Here is a 22048-nt window from a genome sequence, read left to right on the forward strand (position 1 = left end):
GAAATTATGATAAAATTTGCATATTTATACTCTTTTAGGCCAATTTTTGCAAGTTCTGATCAAACTAAACTTCTGTCTGGACTGTTAAGCTATGGTTTAATATCAGTATTCAGGCGAAGTGTACCACCAAAGAAGTACGCTGCCAGCAGTCATAGCCAGCACTGATATATGAAAATGATCGTCAGTTGGACTCTTTCCCATCCATAAAAATGTGTACAGCATATTTAGATATTTACTGCTAATATTCAAATATGTCTCATGTTTATTAGCATTCCCTTAATTGACAAAGCAGCCCACACGTATTATATAGATTATTTTAAATATCACAGCATAGCTATATCATACTGAATTTGATCTAACTTCTGAGTACATTGGTTGTACTTTGATTTATTTGTGCTCAATGTTTGACATGACAAGGGTAACATACCATAATTAGCACATTTACATGTTTAGTGAATAATATGTGTCTTTTATCAAAGCTGAAAGCACTGAAATTGATCAGAATTCTAGGGTGCATTAACCCATTGAGAGCTGCAATTTTTTCCACCTAAATTTAAGTGCATTATTTAACAAATTTTCATGAATTTTTCTGTAATTGTTTTTGTAATTTTGAAGCAAAAGGACATAACTTTTCATTGACTACAAATTTTTATCAAAATTTTGGGAAAAATCTGAAAAGAAATTGTCTTGATGTGAAAAATATTGTCTGCACTATATTATGAAGGCAACAAAACTTGACTTAGGCACTCAAGGGTTAATGACAAGTAGTTTTAATTATGCTGAAAGTTTGGTCAGTTTAATATGCTCATTATAGACTTATTTACATAATTTATGAATTTCTGTAATTAGGCCATAATCAAAAACTGAATGCACAGACTGCGATTAGACTACTTAATACAACGTCATACTTAGTTACATTAGACTACTTAGTACAACATCATACTTAGTTAGTTACCTACTTAGTACATACTTACTACATTTGTCATACTTTAGGTTCGCTTTAATAATTTGCTGAAAGCTTCATGAGCAGGACATACTTATTGATAGCTCATTACTATGTACCGTATTTTAAGGTAGTATGCACCTCAAAAGTGAAAGACTGAAACTTTTGCTCAAACTTTCCTCAAGTAATCTTTCAACCGTTCTCTTTCAAAATCAAGAATAAAAATCGGGGAGTCAACATGCAAATTTTGGTGCTAGAGAAACAAATTACCCAAAATTCACTGATATTTAAAATTCAAAATGGCTGCCATCCCTGTGTTAACTCTATGGGGAAAAACAAAATTATCAGTTTTCAAAAAATTAAAGGGACGTAAGCTGTAACTTGTGGCAAGTTTTTAGCTCCCATAGCCATATGTATATATGGCAATGGAAGCTATTCTTATAGGCTAGGGAACTGTCTGTATGTATGTCTGTATGTCTGTGTGTCTGTGTGTCTGTATGTCTGTATGTCTGTATGTCTGTCCGTCAACATCAAAAACTCCAAAACCGCTGCACATTTCATCTTGATATTTGGTGCGTACATGGATGATGGGCTGTAGATGAGATTTTGTTCAAATGAAGTTGTCATTGCCAAAAATATGCAAATTAAGTGAAAAAATGTAAAAACAGTCAAAATTGAAAAAACTCAATAACCACTGAGCAGATTACATGAAAAATTAGCATGTAAGTACTTTGGGCTGACCTGAAATGATTGTGCACATCTTGGGTCAGTATCGTGGACTTTGTATTTTTCATGAATTTTTTTACAATTTTCTCCCATTTTTGGTCAAAAAATCTTCTTCTCTGAAACCACAAGTCCGATTGATTTGAAACTTGGTGTGGAAGTGCATAGGAGTGACCCTTTCCCAAATTTGGGCAAATTGTGGTGAAATTTGCATATTTTTAGTTTACACGTCCATAGACTCCCATGTATAAGGCAGATCTCCATAGACTCCCATGTATAAGGCCACAAAAAATAAAAATTTAGTTTCTCATCGTATTCATATTGCAAAAAGGATGCAGTGACACAATTTTTAGTCCCCACGGATGAAGTCCAGTGGGCTTATAGATTGGATCATGTCCGTCTGTTCGTCCATCCGTGAGTCCATCCGTTCACGCAGATATCTCGGATATTTTGACAAAATGTCATGTGACCTCGATGACCTTTGACCTCAAATATACATATTTGTCCATAACTCAGTAACCACAAGTGCTACCACCCTTCATATATGGTATGATGGGACACCTTATGACGCCACTTATTGTACCTCATTAATTATGTGCATATCTAATTTTGAGCGAGCCAATAGAGCTAGAGGTCTGATGTTTGGTATATAGGGATAACTTAGCAATACAGTTTTTTTGACAAAATGTCACGTGACCTCGGTGACCTTTGACCTCAAATATACATATTTGTCCATAACTCAGTAACCACAAGTGCTACATCCTTCATGTATAGTATGATGGGACACCTTATGATGCCACATATTGTACCTCATTAATTATGTGTATATCTAATTTTGAGCGAGCCAATAGAGCTAGAGGTCTGATGTTTGGTATATAGGGATAACTTAGCAATACAATTTTTTTGACAAAATGTCACGTGACCTCGGTGACCTTTGACCTCAAATATACATATTTGTCCATAACTCAGTAACCACAAGTGCTACACCCTTCATGTGTGGTATGTGATGGGACAGCTTATGATGCCACATATTGTACCTCATTAATTATGTGCATACCTAATTTTGAGTGAGCCAATAGAGCTAAGGGTCTGATTTTTGGTATATAGGGATAACTTAGCAATACAATTTTTTTGACAAAATGTCACATGACCTCAGTGACCTTTGACCTCAAATATACATATTTGTCCATAACTCGGTAACCACAAGTGCTACACCCTTCATGTATAGTATGATGGGACACCTTATGACGCCACATATTGTACCTCATTAATTATGCGCATATCTAATTTTGAGCGAGCCAATAGAGCTAGAGGTCTGATTTTTGGTATATAGGGATAACTTAACAATACAATTTTTTTGACAAAATGTCACTTGACCTCGGTGACTTTTGACCTCAAATATACATATTTGTCCATAACTCAGTAACCACAAGTGCTACACCCTTCATATTTGGTATGATTGGACACCTTATGACACCACATACTGTACCTCATTAATTATGCACATATCTGATTCTGAGCAAGCCAATAGAGCTGGATGTCTGATTTTTGGTATATAGGGATAACTATAGGAGACAAATTTTTTGACCAAATGTCATGTGACCTCGGTGACCTTTTACCTAAAATATATGTTTATGTCAATAACTAACTAACCGCAAGTGCTATGTCCTTTGTATTTAGTAGGATGGGAGACCTTATGACAACACACGCTTTACCTCATTAATTATACTTACATCTAATTCAAGGCAAGCGAATAGAGCTAGAGGTCTGATGTTTTGGCATATAGGGATTAATTAGCAATATAGTTTTTTGTTCAAAATGTCATGTGACCTCGATGACCTTTGACCGTGATTATACACATATATGCATATCTCAGTAACCACAAGCTCTATACCCTCCAATTTTGATAGGATATTAGACCTTAAGGTAGCGACTCAGGTTCATTGTCACTTATTTTCAATCCTCGTTTTCACAAAGAAGACGTGGTCACACACCCGACATGTGGTACTTTTTTTATCTGCTCGGTCACCGAAGAGTTCAGAAAATTTGTTAGTTGTTTAAAAACAGTGCGCATACGGCTGTTTTACTCAAAAACATGTGTTTTTTAGTTTTTTTACTCAAAAAAGTGTAAGTACAAATCTCCAATCGGCCTTGGTGATCTGTTTACGGCAATCGACGGCTGGGTATACTGAGCAAAAAACCGTGTCCCGGATTTTTGAAATTCGCTTTTGTTTTCGCACAATGCACCTTCAAAGTGTCAACTTGACGTTTTTTGCATAAATTATCGGCCTTTGTTCACGTTTGTCAGGATATCTTCACTTCCAGGCCCTTTATCGGGAATCTGAGACACGGTCTTTCAGATATATTCATTCACTGTCCACAGGTGAAAAATCAGGCTAGTCTGTCCAGGCGCCGCGGACTTATACTTATTTGAATAATGTACGCACTGCCAAAAACGGAACTGAGAAAATCGACGATTTGTGTAAACGACCTATGCGTCACATATTATGACCAAGAAGTCCGACTCGCGCACTATTTTCTGCGAATTTTCTTACACCAGGACTAAGCTGAAATATTTAGAGTCAGTTTTGGGAATTTTGAATATGTTTAGGATTGCAGATCGTGTGAAAATAGAAAGAAATTATACACTGAACTGGCAAATGCTCAGTGCCAGCAGTGGGTGGTATTTACACAACAAACACAGAGGGGTACTTAGCGATTTAATCCATTTTTCGAACGTTTAACTTGTAGATTAACTGTATACTGTTGTCTCAACGGTTACAATCTGGTTACCAGAGTTCACAGTCAAGACGAAGACGTCGAAACTTGCGTAAAAAAGTCTATCCGATCGAGACTTATGTGCTGTCGTCGCGCGATCGCGTCGGGCATTCACTTGTTCTTGACTCAAGTTGTCTACTTCCTGTCTCGCGATCGGCAATTTATGCATGTTCTTTGTGAAAAGTGATTGTCAAGTTCATGTTAGCGCTGACACTGTGCGAACGGGACGTCACTTGCTAGCTTTCCTACCCCAAGATGAGACGAACACACGTAACTCTTGACAACATAAAATGCCTGTCGTATTTTCTTAGCTTTTGCACCGCACTGCAAACTTGTCGCCCTTTGTTACGACGGGAGAGATTGACTCGTGTTATTTTTTCAAACTCTATGTATATGTGTTCTTGTACCGATTTTATCAAACTAATGATAATCACGCCGTAGCGTAGAACAGTGCAGGCTGTCATCGACAGTGTGTTCCAAGAGACAGAGTATCGACTAGTCTACAGTGGAGTCACTCAACTTGCGCAATACCATTACCAGCGCACATATAATTATTTCGGAGATTTTTACTTTTAGTCAAACTTTCGATGACTGACCTCATATAGCAAAAATTGCTAGTTTCAGCACTTCTAGAAGTTGAGCCGGGTTTGTTTTACGTTCAGTGTTGAGGTCCAGCTAGCAGCTGTGGAGTCTGCGGGTAATTGATAAGTTTAGACAACACGTACACAAGAATCATTTGTGAACCCTCGCAATTCACGTTTGACGTAATTTAATTTTTGGGTTATATTTAAAGAAAGAAAAGGCATGAAATAAAAAAAATATTTGCATTTCGTTTCGAAAATTAGTAGATCGGTGAACTTGCTCTTGTGAATCTACATTATGTGTGTATGAACTCCTGCACTGGCTTGGGAAACTCCTTGACATAAATGTCGCGTGATGTCGGGTACGGTGTTGTTCAAGGTTTCTCAGCAGACACGAAAAGACTGCACGATAGAAAACTCGAGTTTAAAAATATAAAAGAACACGATACTAACACCAAGCATGTACAGCAAGAGTGATAACATTATCGCAACTAACAGAAGTTTCATCTCGCTCAGGCTAATTTTTGGACTCGGGTATGTAATCAGCATAGCCTAATATGTTCGAAAAGCAGCGTGTCAAATACTTTCATAGTTGTTGAACTGAGCACGTCTCCATTATCGTCTGCGTCCTCGGCCAAATCTGACTCTTCACTGCATTCTTGATCGTTATTGCAGGGAGTATGAGCCAAAGTCGGACTGTTTTACATTTAAATCGACCTTTGCGCACGTTGCCGTCTTTTTCAGGTCCGCTTTTGTGGACCTCGCTTGCTCTTTCGAGGGTACGGAGCGCGAGCGCCGGCTTACGTCTGCTCGACGTGTTTGCCGTACCGATACATGCGGAGTTCAAAACGCTGAGCATAACGTTGAAGCTAGCGCATGCGCACTATACCGCCAAGCCTATACATAGTCTCTGCGTGTTTATCAAAGATATCGCGGTCGGTAATCCGCGACCGTTAAGACAAAAGGAAAATAATGGCACGCGGTGTAGCTGATAGTTTGCCATTTTAGTAATATTTCAGGAATTTCCCGGTACGATGTGACCCAACACCTTTCCCCAAAACAAAGACCACGTGTCAGTGGTTTGAAATTTGAAATAAAAAAAAAATTGCTAAAATTGACCTTTGAACCTGAGTCGCATCGTTAAGATGTCACATCTTGTACCTCATTTATTATGCGCATATGTATTTCTTGGCTGGCCAATACTGCTAGAGGTCTGATCTTTTTTCCCGATTTAGAACCATAACTTAGACATGCCTCATGTGTTTCAAATTGGGAACAACGACATAGACCTATGTGCCCATAGATCTCAACATATACACTCCAGTGATACTTCTTAATGACCACATTTCCCTGCCCCATCAAGACTTATACTCCTATTACAAGTGGGGACTATGTCATTGTCAATGACTTGTTGAGTTAATGGTTGTATCACAGTATTCGATATTTCTAATTCTGTATTTTTTCCATTTTATATTCTGAATAAATACATTAAACATATTTCACTGTCTCCAGTACATTACATTTAAGTATTTTCACTTCATGCACTTTATCCCTTTCACACATGTTCAAATATCTGACCAGAGAACAAACACTAAATAGTCCAGGATGGGAGCTACAGTGTCATTGACGCTATTTTTCAGTATTCTGCTGCTGTATATCAACTACCGTGTCTGACACTAATCCATTTGTCATGCTGAAATTTCAAGTATTCTTTTTGTCAACACAGCTTGTATGTGTGTAGTGATCATTGTTCATTGTTTACAAATGAATTCTAGTCCGGACTTGAAGAAAATTTACAACAATAACAATGTAGATTATACTCATATAGGTTGTGTTGATATGCTAAATACTTGGCATTTAATTACAATTTAGTGATTCAATCCAGAAAGTGTAGGGAAACCACAAAACAAAAGTTTTGAAAAAATAGTAAAAAGATACAGCTTATAGAGCTTTAAGGCAATAGCTTCAAAATGACCTCAACAAGTGGTATGTCAGGAAAGAAATGTAAAAGTTTGAGAGTCTGAATATCTGTCCCTGAAGTGTGTTCCTCCTGAAGAAAATTGTGTAATCAGGCTATATGTCAAAAGTGAATGCACTGACTCTGAGAATTTAATCGGACTTCCACATTATATAATTATACTAAAATTTAAAATTTAGTCATGCTCAAAGGTAATGAATGTGACATTCATAATTAGCTTATTTGCATATTTAATGACCTTCTGTAATTAAGCCTTTTGTCAAAACTTAATGTACCTTGTATCAGCGTGTATGGACTGCAAACATGTAACACAATTATGCTATACCCCCTATGTCTCTTTTTATGCCATTGTCAGAGTTTTCAGGAGAAAGAGCTCTTCATAATAGAAAAAAATCAGTTTACTTTACTTTGTATAGGCTGGGTGTCTGCATTAGGTAACAGAATATTGGTATGAACTGTCTTGGTTAAATTGCTTATGGCTTCAGAAACTCACATTTTGAGTTTTAGATGGAAAGCATTTGGAAATGTCAGATCTAGCCCTGAGTTGAAATAAAAAAGGGGACTCTCAGAAGTCTGCTATTTATTTATCACTGAAAATGGACAATTTTTAAGTTGAAATCTAACTTTTCTCAGTTTCAACCCATTAAATTGTTTCACCAGAACAGACTATGTTCAGATCTTTCAACATAATTTTTCTGTTTTTCTATGAAATACAAATAACAGGAAAAAATTGCATGAGCAATAATATGCGTTTATATCAGAGATGCTGAATATCACGTTGCCACTGATATGGGTATGATCCAAGAGGTTTTTTGCTTGCAAGATTATCGTCTGCGTGATAGAGCTTTGTCTCCATAAGGACTCCGAATGAGTATGTGATCCCTGCTGGCTAGCACGTGAATTGAAACGAAGTTCAGTCCAAGACACAATGGTCCTTGCCATTTTCAAATAAAGTATCTGATGCAAGAGTGTCTCCCCCAAGTCTCCTTTATAGTGATGAAGCACAGAAAGATGATATGTATACTTTCCATGGTGTAAGCCTCTCAGTAATAGTATCTCTCTCTGTTCTGTCGGGGTCTGGTACAACCATCCCTGAAGAGACGTATGTAATATAGCTTTGCCTTTCAATGGGGTAGCCTCTGTTCATTTTGAAGAGCCCTTGGCCATCTGAGTCCAAGCCTATTAATGGTCTGATGGTAAAAATTGTAACCTACCAACTGCGAGTAAACACACTTAATTTACACGATGTTGAAAAAGGGGTCTGAGTAGTATATGTTTTAGGCTATGTGTGTGACGACTGATTTTCACAGTGTTCCAGATATTTCAGAATTACTTTATATTCCAAAATTTACCTCAGTATTACTTTTGATATATAGGGGTTTAATGTGCTGTTTGCCGTTGTATGTTACGCATTCTAAAGATATTACCTTCATTTATTTTTTTTAATTTTATTCTTCAATTTGTCAAACTTGAATTCATGAATTACACTTACCATGCAAGGAATGTTTTCCATGTAAATGATGTGTAATTCAATAAATGTATACAATTGTCTATCTGTTAAAATACTTTTATTTTTTTCCATGCGTCTATTCCACAGCTTCAGAACCAATGTCATCTCCAAACTACAGGAAAACTCCAAATGAGGTGAGATTACGCGCATTGAGCTTTCTGTGAATTTGATCATTTGAAACAGTAGAATACACAAGTTAGATTTCAAAAGGTATCGTCTTGTACACAGTGTTTCAGTGTTTCATCTGAATATTCATTGCCCCGGGGAGGTAGTAACTTGGTCAAAATAGAGGTGCTCAGCATACTTCTGGGATTGTGATTAGAATAGAACCAAAACATTTCTGGATGTTTGTGCTAGATTATTCAAGTGCTCTTTGATGTAGAACTACTCACAAGCTAGTTTTCCATAAATATTGATAGTGCTCAATCGAGATTTTAATACCGATATTGAAATTCAAAATGGCCGCCATCCCTGTGTTAACTCTATGGAGAAAAAATAAAATTTTCGATTTTCAAAAAACTAAGCCGATGGAAAGTTTTTTTACGCCTAGAGCTTTAAAATGAACCCCCACAAGTGGTAGATCAGAAAAGAATTGCAAAAGTTTGAGAGTCCGAATGTCTGTTCCCGAGGTGCGTTCTACCTTAAGGTGGAATATACCTCAGGGACAGATATTCAGACTTTCAAACTTTTACAATACTTGAATTTGTCTTCTATCATGAGGGGGTGCTCATTTTGAAGCTCATGGAGTAAATACAAGAAGTTTTCACCACCTCATAGTTGTGACAATCAAAAATGTAATTATTCCCCACAGAATTAACACAGGGTCGGCAGCTATTTTGAATTTAAAGTGTCGATAAATATTTTGTAATTTGCTTCTCTAGTAGTACCAAATTGTACACAGTGACCCCTGATTTTGAGTTTTTATTTTGAAAGGAATAGTTTAAAGTTTCCTAACAGAAAGTTTGAGCAAAAGTTTTAGCCTTCAAATATTGAGACATGTACTACCAAAAATAGAGTGTTTTGTATGTGTCGCACAGATCTCCTACCTTGCCAAAAAACTTCACTCAATTGTCTGGTGAAAAAAGTATGAAATCCAAATTCTTTAAAAAAATGTACATGCGCCACATTGTGACATACTGTACACACAAAGTTGGAACATATCAAAATGTTAATTCTAGGACAGAATACAAACTGCATATACTCATCATTACCTCTCTCTAGATCTAATGGTCCATATAATTCTATTACAATAATTATTGTCAAAATCATAACTTGGTCATTTTTTTTCTAATCAGAATGACTTCTCAGAAATAGACGACTCAGAAAGTGGTCGCAAACCGTGGATGAAGTCGCCCAAGAGAACAAACATAACACCACCAAAGGACAGGAGACGAGACTTCAGTATGTAGAAATCTGTCAGATTATAACATTACTGGAGAACCAAAAAAAGTAATAGCGGTTGATATCATGAGCTAGTGAGGTTAATTATTCTGGTCACCAGATTGTGCAGTTTGCTTATAGCAAAGTGTGAGAAGTTAAAGCCCCAGTATTGCTAACTTTCGATCATTAGGGGCCTTCTTCCTCTTCTTCTTCTGTAATTTTTTTGTCACTCTTGCTCTCATGAAGTAATGAACGTTAACTTCTTAAACTTGCAGGGCTAATAGGTACTTATGAGTACTTGTGCATATTATCCTTAATATTTTGATTGGTCACGTGACCTGGCGGTCATATTGGATTTTCTAAAAACCTTAAAATGGCTTCTCCTGATGACCTAGGGGTCTAGTCAATTTTGAATATTTTACACAGCAAGAATGACCTAAGGTCTTAAGAATTTGGAAATAAAATCGCCTGCGGTCACATGACCTTGGCCACCATATTGGATTTTCAGAAAATACCAATTTCTTCTTCTCCAGAACCAAGACACTGGCAGACCTGAAATTTTACTTGAGTAATCCTTAGTGTGAGCTCTTTTAAGTTTGTGAAAGGCGTTTGGATCAGTCTCGTGGTTTGGCCGCCATATTGGATTTTGCGAAAATCCCAATTTAATCTTTAAAAATCTTCATCTCCAGAACCAACACAGCGATTAATCTGAAATTTTACTCATATCTTCCTAAGTGTGAGCACTTTAAAGTTTGTGAAAGGTAATGGGATTGGTCAAGTAGTTTGGTGGCCCAAGAATTAGATATGCACATAATTAATGAGGTACAGGATATACCATCATAAAGTCTCCCATCATACCAAATATGAAGCGGGTAGTAGTTGTGGTTACTGAGTTATGGACATATATGCATATATATGAGGTCAAAGGTCATCGGGGTCATGTGACGTTTTGTCAAAAAAATTGTATTCCATAGTTATTCCTATGTACCAACCAGATATTAACTGAAAGTGCTCACGTGTTTCATTATATATTGCAGTTATGTGTAAATTTGAACCTTTGCCACATGTTTGCAACTTCATTGAAAGTATTATGATCAACATAATGAACAATAATCACCGCCGATTAATTCTAAAAGGTCATGAAGTATACAAATATGTAATTAGCTGAAATAAGAATATTAAAGTTCTTTGACTGCTGTCATTGTATCATCATTTTATATAGCAAGTGTAATTACCGTTGGCCAAGTCCTTCAAGCCATATATGCCGAGCTGTGAAAGCTCATTATATATGCAAATTATAAATTAGCTGACATGAAAATGTGAAATGACTTTCGATATTGCTTTAACCAGGTATAATCATCAATGTACATAGCATGTTTTGCCAACTTTGATCAAGTAAATCCCAGTATATATCCCTAATAAGCAAAGTTCATTAAATATGTAAATTAGGAATTGACTTATGTAAAAATGCTTAATGATTGTCAATAATGTTGTATCATAATATCTGCAATATATGTAGCAAGTTTTGTCAACTTTGGTCAAGTCAATTCAGATATATATCTCTAATTAGGAAAGTTCATTAAATATGCAAATTAGGAATTGGCTGAAGAGAAAATGCTTAATGACTTTCAATAATATTGTATTATAGTGTCTTTAATGTACATAGCAAGTTTCATAAATTTTGATGAAGTCAATTCAGATAAATATCCCTAATTATGAAAATTCATTTAATATGCAAATTAGGAATTGGCTGAAGTGAAAATGTCTTTTGACTTGTTGTTAATGTTATATCACAGTATCTTTGATGTATATAGCAAGTTTCAGCAACTTCAATCAAGTTAATTCAGGTATATATCCCTAATTGGGAAAGTTCATTAAATATGCAAATTAGGAATTGGGTGAAGTGAAAATGCTTAAAGACTTTCAAAAATGTTGTATCATAGTAGCTCCAAATACATGTAGCAAGTTTCATCAACGTCAGTCCAGTCAATTCAAATATATATCCCTAATTACCAAAGTTCATTAAATATGCAAATTAGGAATTGGCTAAAGTTAAAATGTTTAATGACTTTCAATAATGTTAGATAATAGTATCTTTAATATACATACCAAGTTTGGTCAATTTTGATCGAGTCAAATCAGACATATATCCCTAATTAGGAAAGTTCATTAAATATGCAAATTAGCAACTATCTTTCATGTCACCCCTTAATGGTTCCCACTGCTGATATATCTTGGTGTGATCAACATTTGTAGCAAATCTCATCAAATTGTGTGTAGTCCTTTTTAATGTATGTCCGTTTTTTCTAAAATCATTAATTATGCAAATGAGCAAAAAGTATGAAAGCCACACCCACCAAAAAACTAATCAGTTCTTGCCATTTGCTAACTGAATATATGTACCAGATTTGATTCTGATCTGATAAGCCGTTTTTTATATATCGGACCAACTAGGCGAGCGGCAGACTCACCTATTTTTCACACTTAATGTACCCACCTTACATACGGCCACATCATACGTCATTTGAAAGCTTATTATCTCTACTTCAAGAAAATTGACGATGTGGAGCTGCCAAGTAGGGCCATAAACCCCTAATTTGCATAATTCACACGGGTACCAAATTTGCATAAGTGTGATATAAAATTAGAAAATTCACTGTTAACTACTGTAAACATACTTTTAAACTATCGAGTGATATATCAAATTAAAGGTATTTCCATTGGAATACAACTTTGATATCCAAAGACATATTTAAATTGATTTCACTGAAATATTTTCATATTCATATTGAAAATAATATTTTGAAGGACAAAGTGGAACTCAGAAAAACAAGTGTTGGTAAAAAGAGATTTTGGTGGAAAAATGAGGAGCTACTGTACGTATAAGTACAATAATAGAATAGAAATGAACCTCCCACACAAGGATTGTAAAATTCCAGGAATACAGTCCTTTCATATTGTAATGGTTTCACCCACTCAATACAAGCATTTCCATTTATAGTGACGGGCCTATAGGGAGGTCCTTGAGTTTCACAAAATTTATATGATGATGTTTAAATTAGACACTGAGACGAGGTTAGCTACAAACACTGAGTGGGTTAGCCACCCTTCATCTTTGTAAATTGCTGAAAATTGCCCCTGCTGTACAAATGCTTTGCCCCATTAAACTTTCCCCTGTACAGGAATAGGCCACTTACAATTTGCATCTTGTCTCCCCATTTCTAACTACCGAGCACAGCAGGGTCATTGACATATTTAAATTGTACTAAAATTTGTGCATGGGTTGATAGAAGGCTAGGCAGCTAAAACTACAACCGCATTATGATAATAGGCCTGTGAGGTTAAAAGCTTACTTTCCCCAGATTGTGTTGTGACCTCCCTCTCGAGATCATTCAAATGACAGTAACAAATTTGTAGGAAATTACAGCATTTGTGTTTAGCAAGGTACGTGTAGCTACAGGAAGCCAGTAAATAAGTTTGTCATTGTGATCCATTTCTACCAGTGTGTGGCACCAAATATCATAAAAAACACCCTAAATAACAGATAACCTTGTACTCCACTCACTTGTGAACCAATGATACACATTTCTATGATGCTGCAGGGCATGTATATTGTAATTAATGGATTACACACAAACTGCAAAGTAGATTGGTACAAATGGTGTAGTTTACTTCAACTCACACATCTCTCTGGTCTAGACGGTGGTGATGGGCCTCATAAAATTATCGTACCCAGAAATGGTAGGGTCATATATTCCTAGTGGCCCCTTGACACTATATGTGTATTTCTAAAGTCATTTATTGTGCGCAGTTGCAGGATTATAGACAAATAAAAGTCTGAAATTGGCAAGTTTAATCAGTCTAGTTAGTTTTGCCATTCAGAAAATTTCCTGATCTTTAAGTATGTGTGTAAATAGAGTATCACATACCTCCCCTGATAATGAGAATGAGACAGTCCTCTGTTTGAGTAATATCATCAACTTGCTGTTAGGAGATGGAGAGCTGTTTCAGTTTTATCTATGGTCCATTATTCCTACTGTGAATATGAATAGGATTCACTGCCAGCTTTGTCCTTTCCGATTGCTAGACAAAGCAGCAAAGAAAATGCCACTGTGAAATTTCAGCCATAAATGGCAGATATTGCCACCATGCAAATTTTTTGGTCAAAATACCACCATAAATACTCCATAGAAATATTTCTCAATGCTTATGCAAACTTTGGGAAAGACTTTTCATTGACCCTGTAAGTTGCCTACACTGTCTCACTATATATAATCTATGGTGACATGACACCATCACATCTAACGAACATGAATAATTGATCAATTTTGAATTTTCTCTTCATTTGAGAACCACCTCTTTACCTGTCATTGAAATGAGAGTGGTCATCATCAAATTCTTCAACTTGAACTTTAAACAGGAATATCCCCTAATGTAAATACTGTCCAGTCATTCTGTACACCTATAAACTGCCAGCTTTTAGATTTTTGAACTCAAGTGCAATAGATATTCCCAACTTTTCTGGTATATTTCAGGGTCAGAGATAGTCCATTGTGGTAAAAAATTATGAATAAAATCTTACAAGAATTTTGACTTCTCGTTTAAAATTGAAGAAGTAGGGATGATCTCCCATCAGGAATTCTTAATCAGTCAGGTGTTTTGGAACCACGCATTACCATCTTCTTCTGGTCTAGGATTCAGACTTGCGATATAAGTTTTGCACATGCTTTACAATTTCTTATTGTGGTAACTTACAGGAAGCCCAAGGCCACATGAGGACAAACTGTCGAGTTTCACGAAGTCCCCCAGTGACAGCAGCACCACAGCAAGCCCTAGCGACAGCCCATCACCTCCCGGATCAGTTAAAGGGATAGACAAGTCATCACCTTCATCAGAGCAAGTCCTGTCTCACAGGTACTTCATCGTGAAGTGTAATAATCAGATGAACCTGGAGATTTCCCTGACAAAGGGTATCTGGAGCACGAGCGTTGGATGTGAGAAGAGATTGAGCAAGGCGTATGAGGTAAACTTTCAAGTCTTTGTAGAATCTACATGTGTGGTGAAACCTCCAAATCAGCATATATTGGTATCAGGCCAAGTTGCGAATCCAACAGTTGTCTTTTCACATGTGCAGAATTTACCGAAGAGGAGATATGTACAAGATTTTACTCACCGCAATTGAAACACGTTTTGAGAGAGAGCGAGATACACAGAAAGACACAGAGACACAGACAGACAGGCAGACAGACAGGAAGACAGACGGACAGACAGACAGAGGAGAAGATCTCTTTGCACAAAACCAAGAAGTAATGTCAGGAGTTTTGAAAATAATGAACACATTCTACCTCACATAATGCTTCACAACTGCTGTGAACAAGTATCTGTCCTGGTTTTTTCTGAATCACAAGTTCCTTCACTGTCCAAAAATGTTGCATCATTATGGTCAACCCGTGTTTGGATATTGAAAAGCTAGATCAAGACCAAGTGAAGATTTTTCTTTTGTTCAAGTTTTTCTCAACTTTCTCTATCAGTACCTTTTATCACCCTGGACAATTATTGTCTCTATGCATTATCATAAGTAAAGCTTAGTTGACGCAAACCTTTGGGTATAAACAGAAAGTAATTTCCTACGGGTCCCTAGCTGTGCACTCTATCCCTAACCGGGTTTCCCATTAAGGTGGCTGGAAAGGTTATTTTTGCACCAATTCTTTCCTCAGAGTTTATGTCAAGTTTCAAGTGTTAGACTCAAGATATTTAGTTCAAATTTTCAGGATAACTCTCTTAGTTAATACTTTCTCCAAAGAATATGAAAATTCTATATTTGCAGCCATGATTTTGAAATATGACACTAGTAAATATTAAAATTTAATTTTTCATATTTTTTTTACATATTTGAATTTAATAATAATTGGATAGTATTAATATTACCAAATTAGTTATAAATATGTTGACACTATTAATTGTAAGATTTGTACGGCAGGATTTGTAAGTAAAATTTGTTTTTATGATTTTACATGGGTTTACATATCAAAAAATTATTAAAACTTCTTTCAAATTTCAAAATATGATTTTTCAAAAAGTACTTCAAATATAGAAAAATTTTGCCATATCTTATCTGTAACCTTGTTAATAGGCTGTAAAAATTCCATGTCCATATCTCATTTCAAAGGTTGGATTAAATTGGTATAATTTTGTAGGAAAACTGTTATTCTGTCAAAAACGTTGAAAACAAGCCATATTTGCACCCCTCTTTTGAAGTCACAGAGCAGTCTTTTTGCTTAATCTCACTTTTGACACCTCTTTGACACTCAAAGAATCTAAAAATGCATTTACAATAGCAGTCACTCACTCTGAATGCAAGCACCACCTTGTCAAACTTTCCTGAAAAACAGCAAATAATGACTTTCCCTTTTTAAACATTTTATTAAAAGCTAGGGGACCTCTACCATAGTTAATACACTAAGGACTCCCCAACTTCTTCTTATTTGGTCAGTTTTTCAGAAGTTTCAACGGGCTATAACTCTGCAATGCCTATGACCCCAAATGTCAAGTTTTTTTTATTCCACAGAGAATGTTGACTACTTTTATATTTTAATAGTTTTGTTGAAGTTTATAACTGACGCTCTAGCCTTTCCAACCACCTTAACTCACAGAACTCCCTAGGTTTCTGGTAGTTAGTTTGAATCACTATCTTTGTAGTAGTTGTCTCTCTTGCCCATCATCACAATGTTGTCAAAAATGAGTGCTGATTAGCATCCTAACCATGGTCACATCTTTCATTTACTTACCAGGAAAGCACTAACGTGTACCTGATATTCTCAGTGCAAGGCAGCGGTCACTTCCAAGGTTATGCCAGGATGTCATCGGGAATCAGCAAAGAGAGGTCACATGAACTTGGCACTGGGTCGTCGGCATCTCTCGGAGGACTGTTCAGCGTTGAATGGATTAAAAGGTCGGTTGGCACATGTATATACCTTTTTCTTGTGGTGTCTGAATGGTGGATTCTGCCGAAACATGTCTTTAAGAGCAATACATATTCAGGGATATTTGGAAGTCTTACAAGCCAGATGGTGTCTTTACTATCAGTACCTTTTTGCTGCATTGTACACAGCATTGTCTATCCTCTCATTTGTTTTTAAGCCACAGAAAACACTACTGATGATACTATGAAAACTCGTCAATTGATCACAAAAACCTGGCTAATCTTGAATGCAGTAAAATTGCATTGTTTGCCATGTTTACCCATACAATGCCATTCACACACATGCTGTGAATATATACTGACTAAAGTGTAAGAATGTGTAGACTCCATGATATCCATTTGCAGCAAGATGTACATGCATTTAAATCACTGCTTACATATCATAGTTTCAAGTTCAATAACAAAACTTGCAAAATAAATTTTGTGAAACAGTAAAACCTGGCAAAATCGCTAAAAATTATTTTCCAAAACTTCTAATTTACCGCATGATCATTTTGCTGCTCATAATTGTAAAATAATGTAATTTATATTTCATCGTGGCGGCTACAAAAAGACTAATCTGTATGTTCATGCAGCATGTGCCAGGAAATTCTGAATATATTCCGTGATTTCCCTTGCAGAGCTAATGTATCATTCCAACAAACAAAGGATCTGTGCAATCCCTGGAATGACAACAAGAAAGTCAAGATTGCCAGGGACGGACAGGTAAGTGGAGCCTTCTGAGCAGCATCAATCAAAAATGTTAGCAAAGGTCGTAGCTGTAGAACAGGGGTCATACCTGCAATATACAAATTTTACTGTCTTGAGAACCGCTTTAGATCTTTCCTCCCAGCTTGTCATAATTTTTAAAGGTTTTGCTGTGACTGTTGCAAGCTGATGACTGTGATGTCATCAGACAAATATTTCCAAAACTAAGTTGAGCCAGAGTTGATAACAACACACTAGTGTTAACATTATATAGCTTTACACAGACATTTCTTTTTGGTCTACTCCAGGAATTGGAACCACAAGTTGGTGAGAAACTCCTTCAGCACTGGAGCAAGGTTGAGGACTATAAGCCTGGCTCCGGAGACGCCACGCACAGAGTGTCAGCGCAGACTTCACCATCAAATCCAAACCAGGGACCAAGAGGCAATGACAGTGGACGTAGTGGAGGTGGTAGTGGTAAGGGACATGATAAGAGGCGGTCACCCCAGTATGGTGGCACACCCCCCATGACTCCACAGTACCACAAGGGGTCCCCGCTCCTTGGGAATATGCCCGGTTATGCCGGACCAGCTCACGGACAGGTTTATCCCTCCCCTACGGGATCTCCAATTCCGCTCGCTCATTCCTCACCTTCCAGCTATCCAGGGATGGTATTCCCTCCAAGAGGCTCTCCACAGTTTGCAGGCGGCAATGCCTCTCCGCTCTCTGCCAGCAGTCGGTCACCAAGGACGCCTCCCAGCAACATGTTCACCAAGTACGGCTCAAGGGGGAGTCCCTCACAGAGGGGGTCCTATCATGGCAAGGACAGTGGTCAGAACAGGTACAAAGGAAGTGACAAAACTGAAGACAAAAAATGATGATAAATGTTAAACACTTAACCAGTTCACTACTTAAAGTTACAACAATAGCCATAATGTTATTTACCGATGTAGAAACTTTTATCCACTGTCGATGAATTTTTGCAAAAATTCACTCAAAATAATTTGTACAGAGCATGGCATCATCTTGTCTACTGAATCCTCTTACCAGGATTGTATCGGCTTTAACTGTTAATGCAAAATATTATTTCATTTATGATCACTTTCAAAATAGCGTGGCCACTTATGAAAAGCATATCGTTAACAATGTGTCTTGTACAATAACAGAAATATGTTGCAAGCAGTCTACGAACCTGCATTTGTAATAATATTACGAATCAGATTTTTAGTCCCCACGGACACCGTCCGGGGGGACTTATAGGTTTGGTCATGTCCGTGCGTGTGTGCGTGCGTGCGTCCGTGCGTGCGTCTGTGCGTCCGTCCGTCCGTCCGTTCACGCAGATATCTCAGAGATGCCTGAAGCGATTTCATTCAAACTTGGTACAAGGATTACTTCATATGTCATACAGATGCACGTTGATTTGTTTTGTGATACGATCCAATATGGCTGCCGGGCGGCCATTTTATTACGATTTTTTCATATACAGAGCCATAATTCAGGCATGTTTCAACATATTTTATTCAAAGTTGGTACAAGGACATTGACCAATGTCATAGATATGCATGTCAATTCTTTTTGTGATACGATCCAATATGGCCGCCGTGCGGCCATTTTGTTACGATTTTTTCATGTACAGAGCCATAACTCAGGCATATCTCAACCGATTATATTCAAAGTTGGTACAAGGACATTGACCTATGTCATACATATGCACGTCAATTTATTTTGTGATACGATCCAATATGGCCGCCAGGCGGCCATTTTATTATGATTTTTTCATGTACAGAGCCATAACTCAGACATGTATCAAGCAAATTTATTCAAAGTTGGTACAAGGACATTGACCAATGTCATAGCTATGCATATCAATTTGTTTTGTGATACGATCCAATATGGCCACGGTGCGGCCATTTTGTTACGATTTTTTCATGTACAGAGCCATAACTCAGGCATATCTCAACCAATTTTATTCAAAGTTGGTACAAGGACATCGACCTATGTCATACACATGCACATTGACTTGTTATGTGATACGATCCAATATGGCCGCCGTGTGGCCATTTTATTATGTTTTATCATGTCCAGAACCATAACTCAGACATGTATCAAGCAAATTTATTCAAAGTTGGTACAAGGACATTGACCAATGTCATACATATGCATCTTAATTTGTTTTGTGATACGATCCAATATGGCTGCTGTGCGGCCATTTTGTCATGATTTTTTCATGTACAAAGCCATAACTCAGGCATATTTCAACCGATTTTAATCAAAGTTGGTACAAGGACATTGACCTATGTCATACATATGCACATTGATTTGTTTTGTGATTCGATCCAATATGGCCACCATGTGGCCATTTTGTTACGATTTTTGCATGTCCTGAACTACAACTCAGACATGTATCAAGCGAATTTATTCAAAAATATTTTTATCACAGACCTAATGAAGAGGACTCTATCCTCTCTGAGGACCTGTAATCAAAGCACCCATTAACAAGTGGGGACTGTGTCATCAACGATGACTTGTCAATTTGCCTTTAGAGATCGTTAGGAGGTCATTACATGCAGCGTATGAAACAAACTGCAACACTAAGAAGTACCACCGGTATGTACGCAGCTTAGCTATGCAAAGCTGTGTACATGTGTTTCCATGGCCCACTCAGCATTTTGCAATATACAACTTACAGGGACAAAGTCAGCTATTTTTCATGAATTTTGTTTGATACGAGATACTACTTATATTTTTTGACATGTTGAAAGATACTGAATGAATGGGCGACCATGCATATATTCGACCCCAGTTTTAGACACCATACATGAAACCATCGCTAAAATGAATTAATGGTCATGACCATTAATTCATTTTTGCGATGGTTTCGTTTAATTTGTCTAAAACTGGGGTCAAATATATGCATGGTCACCCATTCATTCAGTATCTTTCAACATGTCAAGAAATATAAGTAGTATCTTGTATCAAACAAAATTCATGAAAAATGGCCGACTATGTCTCTTTAAATCTCATGCAAGATTTGCTACAGGATTAGCCAAATTGATGATTAAAAATTGAAAATGGTAATAAATTGATGACAGGCGTATCGAGAGGCCAGTCTTTGCAAGAAAGGTAGGATTGTTTGTTTTCAACTATTCCACCAGGCCATCACAATGAATCACAGGTTTGCCTTGCAAATTTTGGCTCATTTCCAGCAAAATCGGTGAATTCAAACGGACCACAGTACAAACAAAAAAAACCATGATCAGAAACTTAGAAGTATATGTATTCCTGTGTAAGTGTTTATCCACTCGTATTAGTTTGCTCCACTGTAACATAGCAAAGCATCTGAAGCATCTGTTTCCTATAGAACACTGTCGGAGTCAGGATGATATTTTTGTTCTGGAGTACGTCCATTGCTACCATACTAAGAACCTCAGGGGAAACACTGCAGTGGATATCTGATACATGTATCAGTGACTAATCAGGATAATGTACCTGGTGTATATTTCTCATGATGAAATGCATTTACATTCGCTGCAGAAGATTAAATGGCCATGCTATTTTTATATGGTCGTGATTTTTGTTGAACCTTTTACAAATCGGGAACTAGACATACTGTCTAAATTGAGGAGTTGCCAACACTGCCAGGTGGAACTATTGTCTAGCGGTAATACAGTCAACCACTCAGAAGTCAACTCTGTAAAGTTGAAACATTGTCTGGAAGGAGGTCAGTCGTTGTCAAAACAACATCACAAGATCCGCACACACGAGGCAGGCAGATGATGCGTTGTGGACAGTTAGCAGGATGTGCGTAGATGTATGGTGTTGTTTTGACTGGGCGTGACCTCTTTCCAAACAATATTTCAACTTTTTCAGATTTGATTTCTTTGTCATCGAGTGATATTATTGCCTAGACAATAGTTACACTTGACCATGTTGTCAGCTTTTCAATTTAGACAGTATGTTTACTTCCCCTTTTGCCAACGGTTCAATGCAAACCACTATATTGAAAGTAACTCCATTAGAAACTTTCCAACAGAGTCGTCTGATTCTAACAATTCATACTACGGAGGAAAAATCTGAATGCAATGAATCACAGATCACAAGATGTAAATTACCAGCCTGGTAACAACTGATACAACTGAGTTTGTAGTCGTGAGGACAAAATCACTGTCTTTTGACATTACTTCCAGCATTTTTGTATTTCTAGGACAAAGGATTAATTTTCATCAGTTCAAGTCTTGTACTTTTACACTGCTTGGTGATGTGTGTTGTGTTGGTACTTTGCTTCAGCAACTGTTTTATTGAAGATTGTATTTGTTACGCCCACATAAAGGGCTTTAAAGATATTTCACAACTCTCGGGTGTCCAATTTTAATAATGTATACTTTTATGCATGAAATGGATATAAACAAACATTGTCAAAAGACTTGGATTTTGCCGTCTTCAGGGAAGACACATAAGTCTCCCTGCAGATCCACTATGTACATAT

At 37.0% G+C, this 22048-nt stretch overlaps 1 protein-coding gene across 1 annotated transcript in view; it reads left to right on the forward strand.

Moving 5' to 3' along the window:
- Positions 1–18789, forward strand: part of LOC139121712 (3'-5' RNA helicase YTHDC2-like) — a 65851-nt gene extending 47062 nt beyond the window's left edge. The window contains exons 28-33 of the mRNA XM_070686805.1: positions 8601–8647; positions 9809–9914; positions 14651–14916; positions 16685–16845; positions 17496–17580; positions 17871–18789. Coding sequence (XP_070542906.1) covers positions 8601–8647; positions 9809–9914; positions 14651–14916; positions 16685–16845; positions 17496–17580; positions 17871–18440 — 1235 coding nt within the window. The 3' untranslated portion in view covers positions 18441–18789. The remainder of the gene's footprint in view (positions 1–8600; positions 8648–9808; positions 9915–14650; positions 14917–16684; positions 16846–17495; positions 17581–17870) is intronic.
- Positions 18790–22048: the final 3259 nt, after the last annotated feature.

This window comes from Ptychodera flava, chromosome 21 (genome assembly GCF_041260155.1).
Source record: "Ptychodera flava strain L36383 chromosome 21, AS_Pfla_20210202, whole genome shotgun sequence".
NCBI classification, from domain to species: Eukaryota; Metazoa; Hemichordata; class Enteropneusta; family Ptychoderidae; genus Ptychodera; species Ptychodera flava.